Below are 14,061 nucleotides of genomic sequence, written 5' to 3'. Positions count from 1 at the left end.
CAAAAGAGCAGAATTTAGCTTCATGGGAACAATAAGAGTCACTGTGTGTGTGTGTGTGTGTGTGTGTGTGTGTGTGTGTAAATTAAGAGAGACAGAGAGAATGGTGAATGTTTTATGAACCTGTATTTCTCTTTCTTTTAGTCTCTCTAGACCTACTCTTTCCCTTCTCCCCTCTGCTCTGAGCCCCCTGACCTCCGGCTGGGTTCAGCTAGTGGAGGAAGGTGGAGGAGTGAGAGGAGTCAAAGAGCAAGTGCTACCCCATTGGCCTGGACGCCTTCTCTGCTGGTGGTCATGGATTGACCGAGACCTCAGAAGATGAAGCTCTCTTTCTGGTGTATTTGTTTTCTATGGCTACCGTGACAACTCACACAACCTTAGTGGTGTAAAGGGAGGAAACAAGGCTCTCTGCGCTCATAAAGGGTGACAGTCTCAGAAACTCGCAGGGGCAGTTCTACCTTGTCCTGTAGGGTCACTATGAGTTGGACTAGACCCGCTGGCCATGAGTAGTTGCAGAGGAGCTTCAATAATGCAGATTAGTCAACTGAAAGTTCCAGAAGGTAGAAGTCCAAAATAGGGCTCTTGGTGCTAAACTCGAAGTGCCACCAGGCAACTCTTTTTTTATATAGGGGCTCCTGGGAAGGAATCAGTTCCTTGCCTGTTCTAAAATCTGGAGACTATCCATGTTTTGTGGCCCGGGGCCCCATCCTCATCTGCCCAATCAGCAGTTTCAGGATGAAACCTTCCCACAAAACCACGGATCTCTTTCTCTTCTGCGGTTTCCCCTCTTCCCATTTTAAGGAACACATGGTTCTATCGGCTCCACCTGAACAGCACGGGCAGGACGGTGGCAGAAAGGAGAAGCCCAGAGGCCACGCTCCTCTTCATTCATCACTATTGTTTAGAGATAGGACAGGCCAATCCCCCATAAAATGTCAACTGGCTACCGACCTTAATTCAATCCGTCACCTAATTTCCCTCCACCACGTCATGTGGCAGACGCAACGTATGTCACACAGCAAAGTCACACATGTCAGGGATTGGGAAGTGAATCGCTTTGGGTGGGACAGTCTTTCTGCTATCCACTTGGGCTCAGGTTACTGCTCCCTGACCTTCTCCGCCCCTCTCCTCTTACTGCCCCAAGGGGCTTCCCGTCCCCCAGTGATAGTCTCCACTCTGCTCAATTGCCCCTTCACCAAACCTTTCATCAGGATCTAGCGAGTGTGCTCTCTAGTTACGCTGGGATTCTGACTGACAGGATGCGTGGGCATATGTTTGTGTGTGTGATTCTTAGAGCTTGTGCAGGTGTGTGTAGGCATCTGAATGTGCTGATCTGAGTGATCTGGATCAGTGGACATAGGCAGGATGCTGAACCCCAAATCGACTGCCGTCAAACTGATTCAAACTCATGGCAACCCCGCAGGACCGAGTAGAGCTGCTCCTTAGAGGCTCCTTCCTCACTCTCCCTCGGAGAGACTGGTGGGTCGAACCACTAACCTTGTGGGCAGGAGCCCAGCACTTAACCAACTGTGCCACCAGGGATCCTTAGGTAGGATGCTATTGATGAATAAGTTCCTGTCCCTCACTGATGTGAGCACCTGTTTGAGTCAGCTGACATCGCCAAACTGGGGCCACGCCTTTTCCTTCAAGGCACAGTCCCTGTTACTGGACTCCCTCGCTCTCTGATGACCTTTTCTTTTTCCCAGATACGAAAGCTCCAGTGTCTGGTTGGGGGTCACCACCACATGAGGAACTGTATGAAAGGGTTGCGGCATGAGGAAGGTTGAGAACCACTGCCGTAGTGGGACAGTGGTTAAGTGCTTGGCTCCTAACCTCTCAACCAGAGAAAGGTGAGGCTGTCCCACTCCTGTAAAGATTTATAGTGCTAACACACACACACACACACACACACACACACACACACACACACACACACACAGAAACCAGAAGCCAAACTCACCGCCATCAAGTGGATCCCGACTCACAGTGACCCTATAGGGCAGAGTGGAACTCCCCCATGGGTTTCCGAGTCTGTCCGTCTGTCCGGGAGTAGAATACCTCATCTGTCTCCTTGAAAGGGCGAGTTGGTTTGGACTGGTGGCTTTGCAGTGAACCCTGTACCCCACTAAGCCACGAGGGCTCCTCTGTAGCATAACTTAGAAGAACCGAGGAGCCCTGGGGGTGTCGTGGTTACGTGATGGGCTGCAATCGCATGGCCGGCAGTTCGAAACCACCAGCAAGCAGCTCCACAGAAAAAGACTGGGCTTTCTCCTCCGGTAAGAGTTCCAGTCTCAGAAACCCACAGGGAGGGCGGGATGAGTCAGCACCGGCTCACGCAGTGCGCTTGGTTTCTTGGGTAGCATCATCAGCCCTTTAAGACCCAGGGTCAGAGGGCTGGGGAAAAGGAGGAATGTGACCGGGAAGCTGAGCAATGGGATAAGTGATAGCACATTGAGGGGAATTGAAGTGTATAAATGGAAAGAGCCTGTGTATGCATCGCTGAATGTGGAATAGAAGACACCCTGCTCTGAACGCTGCCATCCAAATCCCAATAAGAAATCTGAAAAGCAAGACGAACGGCCCTTGGGAACCTTCTCAAGCAGTTCTACTCGGTCTTATAGGGTTTGCTATGAGCTGGAACGGACTTGACCTCGATGAGTTTGGCTTTAATACGCGCAGTTCTGCACCAGGCAGAGGACACTAGAGGGTGTCCTCATGTGTTCTCCACCTCCACCCCCACCCCACCCCTAAGGACCCTGTGTGGGGGAGTCCCTATTTTTATACCTGTTGTTCCTCTATGCAGAGTTAGAGCTGGTTTAAGTAACATGCCCAAGGTCACAGCAGGTTCTCAGGACTTGAGCCAGCGTCTCTGCCCAGGGCTGTGTGATCCAGGCGTGTGAGCTTTGCCCACTCGGCTGAGCTTCTAGACTTCCATATGTGCTCGCCTCCCACCTCCCTGTGATGGGGAGAGGCACCAGCCAGTTCAGAGCATGCCCTCGGCAGCCAGACAACATGGCAGTGTGACGCACAGCAGGCCAGGTCTCCCACGGTCCTGTGACCTTTCCCCAGGGCCCGCTGCCAGTGGGGTGTGTGAAATGACACCATGCGCTTGAAGACCCGAACTGCAGAGCCCAGAGCCCAGAGCCCAGACGCCTCCCCAGCTCCCCCTCCTTAGTTTGCCTGCTTCTTGCAAATCGATCTAGGGCAGCAGTTCTCAACCTGGGGGTCACAGCCCTTTCATGATTTCCGATGGCCTTAGGAACCGGGACACTGCTCCTGACCCATGCTATACCATGCTTCAAGACAAAATTTCATTTATTTGTAATTAGAAATCAAGATTTCACAATACATAATTTACACAATGCTTTTGTGATTAATTACTATGCTTTAATTGTGTTCAATTTGTAACAATGAAAATACAAACCGCATGTCGGATATTTATATTATGATTCATAACAGTAGCAGAATTACAGTGATGAAGTAGCAATGAAAATAATGTGATGGGTGATGAGGAACTGTGTGAGACAGGGTCTCGGCATGAGGAAGGTGGAGAACCCCTGCTCTAGTGGCTCTGTCACCGGCCTGTTTTTCAACACCCACCACCTGCCCGTTCACTGGCCTTCTATCAGGTTTCTGACTAAAGGTTAAACGTGGCCAGGTATAATGACTCACAATCTTATCACTCATTGGTCACGAGGTTCTTAAAATATCCTGGCAGGATGCATTAAAATAGTCGGCGCGGCGGCCTGTGCGCAGCAGAAGTGTCTGAGGGTGCTGTCACTCGCTCCCTGAAGTATTCAGGGCCCTGGGCTATGGGAGCCACACCCGGCCCTTCCCTGAGATGTTCTAGGCTCCTTCAGGGTCAAGGCAGGGGCTTGTGACCTGGGGCTGTGGACCCCCAGGACCATCGGCAGCGTGCTCCTCACCAGGCGGCTCACACTGGGGCCCTTGCTGGCCTCTCCACCATGAGGGCTGCTGCTGTCCTCTGGCGTCAAGTGAATTCTGACTCACAGCGACCCCATGAGGAGATCCCTGCGAGGCTTTCTAGGCTGCAGCCTGACGGTTCTCCAGGTCTTTTCTCCTGAGGAGGAGCTGGTGGGGCTGGAACCACCAGCCTTCTGATAAGCAGCTAAGCCATTAACCACTGAACCTTTAAAGAAAAATAAAGAAGAGGGGTTTCCATGCTTATTTCTTTATCGAGAGCAGTCCCCGTGCCACTTCCCCAACAAGCCGGGAGGGACTCTGGGTCACTGCCCTCCTTTGAAGGTCACGAGGAAGAGGATCCTGCAAAGAAAACAGAGAAGGCCAGACGGAGGAGGAAGTGGGGAGCCGGGAGTGGTGCCTCCTGGAAGCGGGCAGAGAAGCAGAGCGGGGAGAATCCGGAGGGAGCGGGGATGTCTGCAGGGACAGGACGCGATGGAGGCCCAGGAAAGCGTCTGCAGGTGGAGTTGTGTAGGGAGAGGAACTGATCACCGTGTGAACTTTGCCTCCCACTCTCCTCTCTCTCTCTCTCTCTCTGACCAGATTCTGGGCTTCTTCCCATGGGCCTCTCCAGCCTCCAATACGCTCAGATTTCAGTATTCTAAAATCCCTTCCTCTGCCCTTGCCGGGCTCTTGAAGCACCAGCCTCTCTCTCTTTCCACGTGGAATTGCCACGTCCTCTCCCTCTGCCCCTGTCAGACCATGCCCACACGCTGGTAGAGTGCCCTCCTTGCTTGGCCTCACCCAGAAACTGCCCTCCTGACCCACCATCTTCCCCCGGAGCACAAGTCCCTTTGTGACTTAGCTCACCTGAGCCAGGCCCTGTGTATCTTCAGACCCAATGCAAAACCCATGGAAGAGCTAGAATTAGAGGGAGAAATAGAAGCAGATCCAACTAACCAGAATTAGTTAACTACAATGGATCAGTCAGCATGAGATAAAGACATCTTGGAAATCAACTCAGCCCTGCTTTTCAAATTCCTGACTGGGTGACCCCAGGGCAGTTATTTCAGCTTCTGCTTCTGTTTTGAGTTGTTATGAAAATTGTAGACAGTAAAACATGGTGGACGGACTTTCCCTATTGGCCTTGAGTGGACTGCAACGCATAGCCATCTTATAGGGCAGAGTTCCCAAGGCTGTAACCTCTATGGACACAGACTACCACTTCTTTCTCCCTTGCGACACCTGGTAGGTTTTAACCTCTGACCTTTGAGCTAGCAGGCCAAGTGCTAAACCATTGTGTCCCTAGGGGTCTGGGAATTGGGGGGATTCAAATAATTTAACCACCAGTTCACTGCCCTGTGAGTTATAAATATTAAAAAAATGCTATGCCTAAAGTAGTTTACTATATCATAGGGTTAATATTTAAATAAGAACAATAAAAGAGGCACACAGGACTAGATTGTTACAAGAAAGTTTTAAAATATTAACGAAGACTATTCAATGATACCTGACAAGACAATATAAAACTGTTACTTAAGAAATTTCCATACTGCTTCTTGATTGTGTCCTCCCTTGAAATATTCTTCACTTTTATCTGAACATCATTGGCTGGGGGATTTATCCGTAACCATCTTTTCACTGCAGTACTAGGATCCCATTCCTTTAGAGGCTGGCCAATTAGGCAATAGTCACTGTGTTTGATAGATTAGAAACAGGTGACTTATCTCTGAGCATACCATGTTCATCTTTGAAAACCCCCTTTCTACGTCCGCTGAACTTACAGCAATTGTTCTGACAGTATTTTTAGCTCTTTGACCACATTCAGGATTTGCACGATTTACTCATAAAATCTCATGGGGACCCGGGGAGCCACACCCAAGCTGAAATGAGTGACAGCACGTCATCCTCTGCTTGGTTGGCGTTTTTTTCTCTTTCTGTTCTAGGTTTGTTTACTGAGATAACACATGCAAGGAAATAAAACACAGCATTTCATCAAAACCAGTGAATAAATATGACCAGTACAGTTCTGTCTACGTTTTGATACCTGTGGATGCAATGAGTGAAGGTCACTATGGGCACTTAGGATGCACTGTTGCACAGAGGAGCGTTAAAAGAAAGTACGGTTTGCATGACATGTGAGTTGCATGCCAATAAAACTCTTGTGGGAAAGAAAAAAAAAAACCCCAAACAGTAAGGAATGTAAATTTGTGATTTCCACATTGGCCATCTGTCTGCCCAGCTGCCCACCGTAGAGAAAACCCTGATTACAAGTGCCACTTAACAACCAATTTGCCAAACTCAACCAAACATTACTTACTGCTTCTGCCGATACTACCACTGAGTCCAGGCATGGGGTATAAAAGCCAAAACCGAACCAAACTCTAATTCCTTCTAATTCCTAGCGTCCCTATTAAGACAGAGCAGAACTGCCCCTGTGGGTTTCAGAAGTGGTACATCTTGACCAGTAGAAAGCCCTGTCTGTCCCCTGTGGTCTCGATCTGCTGACTTTGGGGTGCCGCCAGGGCTCTGGGTATGGTTGGAGCAGGGAGTCCTCTTGCAGGGTGGTTCTGAGTTGCTATAGGGAGAGTAAAGAGGAGGAGTGAGTGATATTGTACACAACTGCTAGCACGGAGCATCTGGGGGGCGGTCTCTCCCCTGACATTCCTCCAACCAATCTCCCCTTTGGAGATGGGACAGTGGGGTTGAGTCCCAGCTCTGTCCCTCAAAGCAACAAGACATTGTGGTAGTTATAATCCATCTCTTTGTGTTGTGTTCATAAGACCTGCCTCAGAGAACTCTTGTCGGGTGGGGGAGAGAATGAGTGGCTAGCACCCAGTTCCCCGCCCCCAGGTACACATAGCGCCTCACCTCGCTTCCCTTCCACGCATTTCACAGCAGCTGCCATCTCCGGGAAGACTGTGCATCCTTTAGGGGACATTTCAGCAGATTGCCTGGAGGTGGCTCTTTGCTGCTGGGTGGCCTGTCCCCAGGTAGGCAAGCACTTGCAACTGAACACTCTGCTCTGATCCTGAACCTTGTGACTTGGCTGAGGCTCCTGCAGGCTTGGTGTAAAGGGAAGAGATGCCTGCTTTGGGCTCCAGTGTCATTTGCTCGGCCCAGCCTCTCAGAATTAACTGCTCCCTCTTGCCTGCAAGACATTCTTTTCCTCCTGGGTGAGGGGCTGCTGGGCTGTGCGGGACGGCCAGAGAGCGGCCATGGAGGAGCAGGACCCCCTCTGTGGCTTGGCTTGGGAACCGTCCCAGGAGGAGAACTCCCTGGATTCGGCGTGGTCCTGGGTAAGGTCTGCGTGTGGCCACGGGTGAGCCTGGTCTGGTCTTTGCTCTTCTCCCTCCCACCCCCAGCTGCCTGAGCGCGCACGGAGATTTGTGGGCTCACTTACTCTGCCCAGGGCCAGTCTGGGGAGGCCACCCCACACGCTCACTTAAGACCCATTCAGGCGCCCCTGTCTCTCATAATCAATGATGGCCCCAGCACACTTCTCAGGGGCTCCTGGCATGGGGGCTCTGTTTACAGAGGGGGCTTTAAATGTGCTCAGGAAGTAAAGACTTCCCTTGTCTTATTTTGCCTTCGATGGAAGATGCATAGAGGTTGCATTGATCTTCAAGAAAGGGGCTCAGGTTTAGGGGAAGACTTCTTGCTTGTGTGCACGTGAGGAGGGCTGTAATTCACCCAGTTACTCAATTAACCCTGGGTCCTCCGGTGAGGTTCTGTTGGAACCAAAGGTCAGAGGCTGTACCCTACTGCCTTCTAAGAGCTCATCCTAGAAGCGGGGGTAGGGGGAGGGTAGGGAGGGGTTTGGTGGTGGTGAGGGTAGGGGGAGAAAAACAAAGGGTGGGTTGCTGAAGAGTTGTTCTGTCCACTTGGAACACCCACACCGCAGAGGAGGGCATCCAGATAGCCCTAAGTGACAGTGTGTGCTGGGGGCAGGGCCCGGACTAGAACTCGGGCCTTGCTGATTTTTCCAAACAAACGCAAAGGAGGCGTGGCTGCAGCGGGAATGCATCAAGCCAGTGCCTCTCACGGGGAGCTGGGACACCACCTCTCCTCCCCACCCAGCACCACTCAGAAGGTTCTGCGTCCCCATGGTCCAGAAGGTGGAAGCTGAGGGGAGAGGAGTGTGTGTGTCTGTGTGTGTGCGCGTGCGCGAGTGGCATGTATGTAGAGGACAGAACCTGCTGCTTTGGGGCCGTTGGTCCGATCTGTCTTCCTGTGGCAGCAACTTGCCTGCGTGAGCATCAGGCCCTGCAGGGGGCGTCATCAGTGCTCAGGGTGAAAGACAGTGGAGGAAAGAGAAGGGGGCCACCATTGACCACTGGGCCCATTGGGCAGGTGTTTCCGCGACAGGGCTGCTGCTTGAGGAGGAGTTCAGAGCTAGTTGCTAGACCATCTACTTAGACTCGTGGTGCGTGAGTAGGGCCATGCTCCCTGTGACTGCCCCCAGCTGGCTCTTCAGTCGCGCAGCACGTTATAAGCACCAGGTGTGAACGCAGCAGCCACTCCGTGGGAGAAGATGGGGCTTTCTACTCCTGTGAAGAGTGACAGCCTCAGAAACCCACAGGGGCAGGTCTGCCCTGTCCTATGGGGTCGCTGTGAGTTGCAGTGGTCTCTATGGCAGTGAGTTTGGATTTGGTTGGGTGTTTCGGATGGAGATCACCGGCTTTCCCACCCTAAGATACCGCTGGGTAGATTCAAACTTTCAACAGCTGAGCGTGTTAACCATTTGCACCACGCAGGGAGTCCTGGGAAAGGGTCCCTTTGGGCTTATCACTGGCCCTCTAAAGAGAGGGAAGGAAGGATTGCCTGTCTCAATGTGACAAGTCTGATCGAAGGGGACACGGAATCAAAGCCAGTCCAACCAGCTGCCTGTCTCAGGACTGCCGTGCAGATGAATGGCGTCTACACTGATTGCACGCAAGTAGATGCTTTGGCTTCCTGTGTCTGCACATTTTGGCAAGCTAGCTTGGGTATACATGGCTTTACTCTTTGTCCATTCCTGGAATGTCGATTTGAGACTTAGCATATGTTACCAACCTGGGCTAGTTGGCACCGTCCTGGCCACTGTCCTGACTGGACACTCAACAGTCCTGTCAACACCAATCTCAGTGGTCATCTCTCCTCACACTCCCCCTTCCTTCCCAGCCCCAGGTGGGGGGGGGCAGCATAATCACTACTATTCCCAGGGGACCCCACAGAAACTAAGGTTGTGGAGCTGGGGCTGGGGCTGGGGCTGGGCCTGGGCCATAGCCCCCTTGGGGTATATAACCACCTTCCCCAAGTTCTGTGGGACATTACTACAGATGCTACAGCCCAAGGAAACGCGATTTGGTGTAATCATTTGCTTTCTGCTGATATTATTTGATTTATCAGGGTCTGTTTGTTTTTTTTTCCCCGAGAATGGAAGTAATACACGCTCTCTTTTTTTTATGTTGAGAATATATGAGCAGGAAAATATAAAAGAGAGCATGAAAACACCTGTAATTCCATCCTTCGGGGAACCTGGGAGCTTTATAAACAGAGGTCATGTTTCATTTCCCTGAAGGCTCCTTAAGCCCCGGGAAGGATTTGAAACCCAGCTCTTATCTTTTCTAGTCTGTAACCCTCCAGCCTGCCCCACGGCCCCCACCCTGTGTGCTCGACAAAGGCTGGTTCACCCAGTGACGCCTAGAAGCCCAGGTTGAGATCGTAGCAGGCTCAATGAATTTTGGCCCTGTCCATCATGACATTGGCTGCTGCTGTGTCCCCGGGACCTTCCCCCTGGGGAGAGGCAGGCCTCCACAGCATGGGACACCCGTACTGCCCCTTGTGGAGGCCAGAGCTAGCTCCTTGCAGGGACATTAGCACCTGGTTGCAGGGCCTGAGAGGTCTGGAGACCTGGGGCTGGCAGGGGCTGCTGCCCACCTCTGGGAGAATCTGATCTTCGATGCCGGATGGTGAAAGTAGGGGCCTATCCGGCATTGTCCAGGCTCCTCCAGGTGCCAGGGGATCCCTGTTTGGGACCAGGTTTATTTTTGAGGCCAAGGGTGGCCTCTCAACAGAACCTATTGGTGTTAGGTGCATTCTGACCCATAGTGACCCCTGAGTTCCGGAGTAGAACGGCCCCTGGGCTGTAATCCTTATCAAAGGATAATCAACCCCAGTGTAGTGAATTACGTGCTTGATCAAAGGTAAGCAGTGTAAGCCCACCGGTCACAGTGAGCCCACCCGGTCCCTCGTTGGGGAGGAGGCAGCCTGCCTCCATGCGAGGGTCCTGCCTGACATCGACCCCAGAGGAAGCAGCAGACCTGCTCCACGGGTTTATTTAATGGAAGCAGACCACCACGTCCATCTTCCATGGAGCGGCTGGTGAGTTGGACTTGTTGAACTTTCCATCAGCGGTCCGACGCTCAACACACAGGGTTCCCACAAAGACCTACCATGCTGGAGACCTTGTGGGGAATCCCACCCAGTCCTGGTAGTCCGAGGAAACCCAACAGCAGCAGGCTTTATTGAATCTTCCCAGAAGCAGATCAATAGTCCTTTTCTTCTGTGGCACCAATGGGTGGGCTGGAACCCCTGACCTTCAGGTTGGCCATTGGGCAGACCATCTGCACCACCCAAAGCCTGGGAACTGGGGCACAAAGCAGGACATGGAGGTGGAAGCCCAGACAGACGGACCACAGTTAGGACAGGTTGGGAGGAGCCTGAGGAGATCTTGCTCAGCAGGAAGGGGGCGGCCGGGCTGAAGCTGCCTTGGCCCAGCGCCTGGAGGCTGGCATCTAGAAAGGGTGAGCGTGGCTCAGATGCCAAGGGGCTGTCTTCATTTCTGGGGCTGGGAAAGGGCAGCTGGCAGCGCTACAAGCCCTCAGAAGCACCTGCTGGGTTGGCACCAGCCACCTTTGGGCTTGGCCATGGCCTGCGCTGGATCTCTGGACCACAAGCCTTTTCTGGAGCCCCCAAAGGCAAGCCGAGCCCTGTGGGGGCCAGGAAGATGGGCAGGAATGGGACCTGGTCCATGGGAGGTCCCAGCAGCAGGTGAGCGGCGTGGGGTGGCCACGCCCGTCGCCCACGGACTCCACAGGGACCCACAGCAGGAGAAACTCTGAGAGCCCTGGAGAGCGCTCCGAGGCTCTGAGGAGATGGCATTTAAGCAGGAGTAAGGTTTCAATAAACAGAGCAGCAGGGGTGGGACTGGCACTAGCTGGGGCACAGGCCGGGGATGAAAGCACAGGGTGTTCCCTGTGCACGCTGCCTGCAGGTTTTGTCCCTTGGGTTTGGGGGGATCATGTTTTTGCTTTGTGGGGCTGTGCACCGGGACATTCATTTAGGTCAGGCATGCAGCCCATGAGAGAAGCCAAAGCCAGGTCCGTGAGCCCTCAGGGAACACACGGGACCCCGCACAGGTGGGGAAGCCTGGAGTCGTAGCTCTCGCACCCGCAAAATGAGGCGTCCAATCTTGATCCGCATAACACTCAACCAGATGTCATGGGGTCAGCCCCGCTCGAACAACCACATGTGTGTCAGAGCAGGGCCAGGCACCATGGACACCGTTATCTGGTCCCCAGGCCTTTCTGCCGAGGCTCCTCAAGGCAAGACTCCACCCTTCCACTTTTGGTCGGCAATCGAGTGCATTGACGCCAGATCACGGTGACACCAGATGGGGAAAAATGCAACCAGGGAGCCTGTTATTAGCTGTCGGGCTATAAATAGAAATGGTAAAGAGAAATCAATTTAAACTTGCCCATAAAAATTAGAACTCACTCACCCCGTCAAGGCTGACTCATAGGGACTCCCCCATGGGCTTCTGAGACTGAAACGGATTACCGGAGTAGAAACCCCATCTTTCTCTTCTCGGAGCTGCTGGTGGTTTCGAACTGCCAGCCGTGCGGATCAGAGCCCAACGGGTAACCATGACAGAACCCACAAATCTGGATCCTTTCTGTTTCCTGATATGAACAGGCTTTAACGAGTCCCTTCTCCCACCAAAGATTTTGGCCTGGTCTTCAGGGCCCCACTTTCCTTGTCTACTTTCTGGGGTCTCCTTCTACCACCGTCCTATGGGCACTGCCTGAGCCTCCACCTGGCCACACAAGGGCTGGGCTGACCTTTGAAGATGGCCTCCTGGGGTCTCTGGGTCTCCAGCATGGTGACTGTCTGAGACCCCAGGCCCAACCCACCATGGCCAGCCCTACTGGCTCAGAGGCTGTGAACTCGGACCCCGTCATATAGCCCATGCTTGTCACCCAAACTCCTTGTCCTCTGTGGCCAGAGCTGGGAGACGCAAGCCTGGGTCCCTTTCCTCAGGGACCTCTTGGACCCAACGCACTGAAGGTTGTGTGAGGGTGGAAAGACAGGCTCTGAGCAAGACCTGAATGGAGCCCCGGCCTGGCAGGGCTCTCACAGATAGGGATGGGAGAGAGAAAGGACAATCCTGCAGGGCCTTCCTGGAAACGATACTTTCTGGTCTTTTGGCTCCTCCTCCTCTTGGTGCCCCGAGGGCCGACACAGACCCTCCTTCTGCAGACCTGTGGGAGCCCTGCTGGCACAGTGGTCACTGTGAGCCGGCATGGCAGTGAGTTTTGGTTTTGGTTTTGTTGTGTGTGCCCCCCGCCCCCACCCCAGGATGTATGGTGCTGCGTGTTAGGTATGTGGCTGGCAGTTCAAGCCCACCAGCCACTCCTTGGGAGATAGATGAGGCTGGCTGTTCTCATCAACATGTACAGTCTCGGAAATCTTCTGGTGGGGCCCTGGGAGCTGAAGTCCACTATGATGGCCGTCGGTTTTTCAGGGAGGTGACAGTGAGGGCCTCGAGCTCCCCCTGGAGGTCACACTCTGCCACTGACAGCAGGACTAAACTGTGGCCCGAAACCAAAAACCAAAAAAGCCCAAATGCTTCACCAGCAGCACCCACAAATGTTACTGTATGTTGGGTAATTTATCTCAATCACCTATGCTTCATGATCTTTAATTTTCTGGTGTCAATTTGTTTCCCTTTATGAAATTGGAGTCTCTGAAGACGGTCCCCTGGAGATGGCATTTGAGCCCTGGATCCCCCAGCTGCGGTGGTGCGCTGTGACTCAGTGAGCTGCCTGCTCGCTCACTGTGTGGTGAGCTCCCCCAGGTCACCAAAGGTGCCCTTTCACCTTGATTTCCCCCTTGGCTCCTCTCACGTAGTCTCATACTGCCTGCTGCAAGGCAGATCCCTCTCCCTGGAAGCTTGCCCCAGTTTGCTTGGGCCTGTCTGAACCTGCTCCTGTTATCCTGGAGCACTGTGAGCCTCAGAGCACCCCTTTCACTCTCAGTCATATCTGGAGGGGCACCCTACTTAGCTCATGCCTGCCAAGTCCAAGGGCCTGATACTGGAGCCTGCTCTTTGTCTACAACCTGTTCCTGAGGGGCCTGAAAACAAAACAAAAACTCATTGCCATTGGGTCACAATGCTGACGAGTAGAAAGCCCTGAGGAGTGGAGGGTGGTTTCAAACTGGGGACCTTGAGGATCGCAGCCCAATGCATAACCACTCTGCCACCCCGGGCTTCAGGAGACCTAGTAGTCTCCTCTCACCCCTCTGGTCAGGGCCAGTGTTGAGAGGCGTCCAATGGTGAAGATGCATTTTGTGTTAGTCTGGGTAGGCTAGAGAAACAAATCCATGGACACCCATATGTGTATACGAAAGAGATTTACATACAAGAGTCATTGAACATTGAGAAAACATCCCAGCCCAGTACAGATCAAGTCCATAAGTCCAACATTAGCCCTTATGTCCGACAGCAATCCATAAAGTCCTCTTCAGACTCACGAAGCACACACAATGATACCAAATGCAGGCAGATCGTAGACTTTGGGTCCAGTGGCGTTGTAGGCATCTCAGCGCTGGCAGGGGTCTCTGCGTGGCTCTTCCAGCTTCCGAGGTCTTGTCAGCTGCAGTGTCTCCCAGGGAGTAGAGAGAGTGTGTCTCTCCTGCCTCCAAGAAGGAAGTACTAGATTTCCCAGAATTCTCAGGAGAAGGCCACGCCCACACAGAAGTCTTATTGGCTATCTCCAGATTGACAGCATAGACTCCACCCCTACACTCTTAATCCTCAAATTGACACCAGATTAGGTGACTATCACAATTTCATGCAGGGTTTTGGATGGACAGTCA

At 52.8% G+C, this 14,061-nt stretch overlaps 1 protein-coding gene across 1 annotated transcript in view; it reads left to right on the top strand.

Moving 5' to 3' along the window:
- The first annotated feature begins 7,127 nt into the window (after positions 1 to 7,127).
- Positions 7,128 to 14,061, top strand: part of LPIN1 (lipin 1) — a 180,842-nt gene continuing 173,908 nt past the window's right edge. The window contains exon 1 of the mRNA XM_045286973.1: positions 7,128 to 7,217. Coding sequence (XP_045142908.1) covers positions 7,137 to 7,217 — 81 coding nt within the window. The 5' untranslated portion in view covers positions 7,128 to 7,136. The remainder of the gene's footprint in view (positions 7,218 to 14,061) is intronic.

The sequence above is a fragment of the Echinops telfairi genome, unplaced genomic scaffold (genome assembly GCF_000313985.2).
Source record: "Echinops telfairi isolate 266 unplaced genomic scaffold, ASM31398v2 ScPeMD7_9;HRSCAF=40, whole genome shotgun sequence".
Taxonomy (NCBI): domain Eukaryota; kingdom Metazoa; phylum Chordata; class Mammalia; order Afrosoricida; family Tenrecidae; genus Echinops; species Echinops telfairi.
This window is presented reverse-complemented; position numbering and strand designations above follow the sequence as displayed.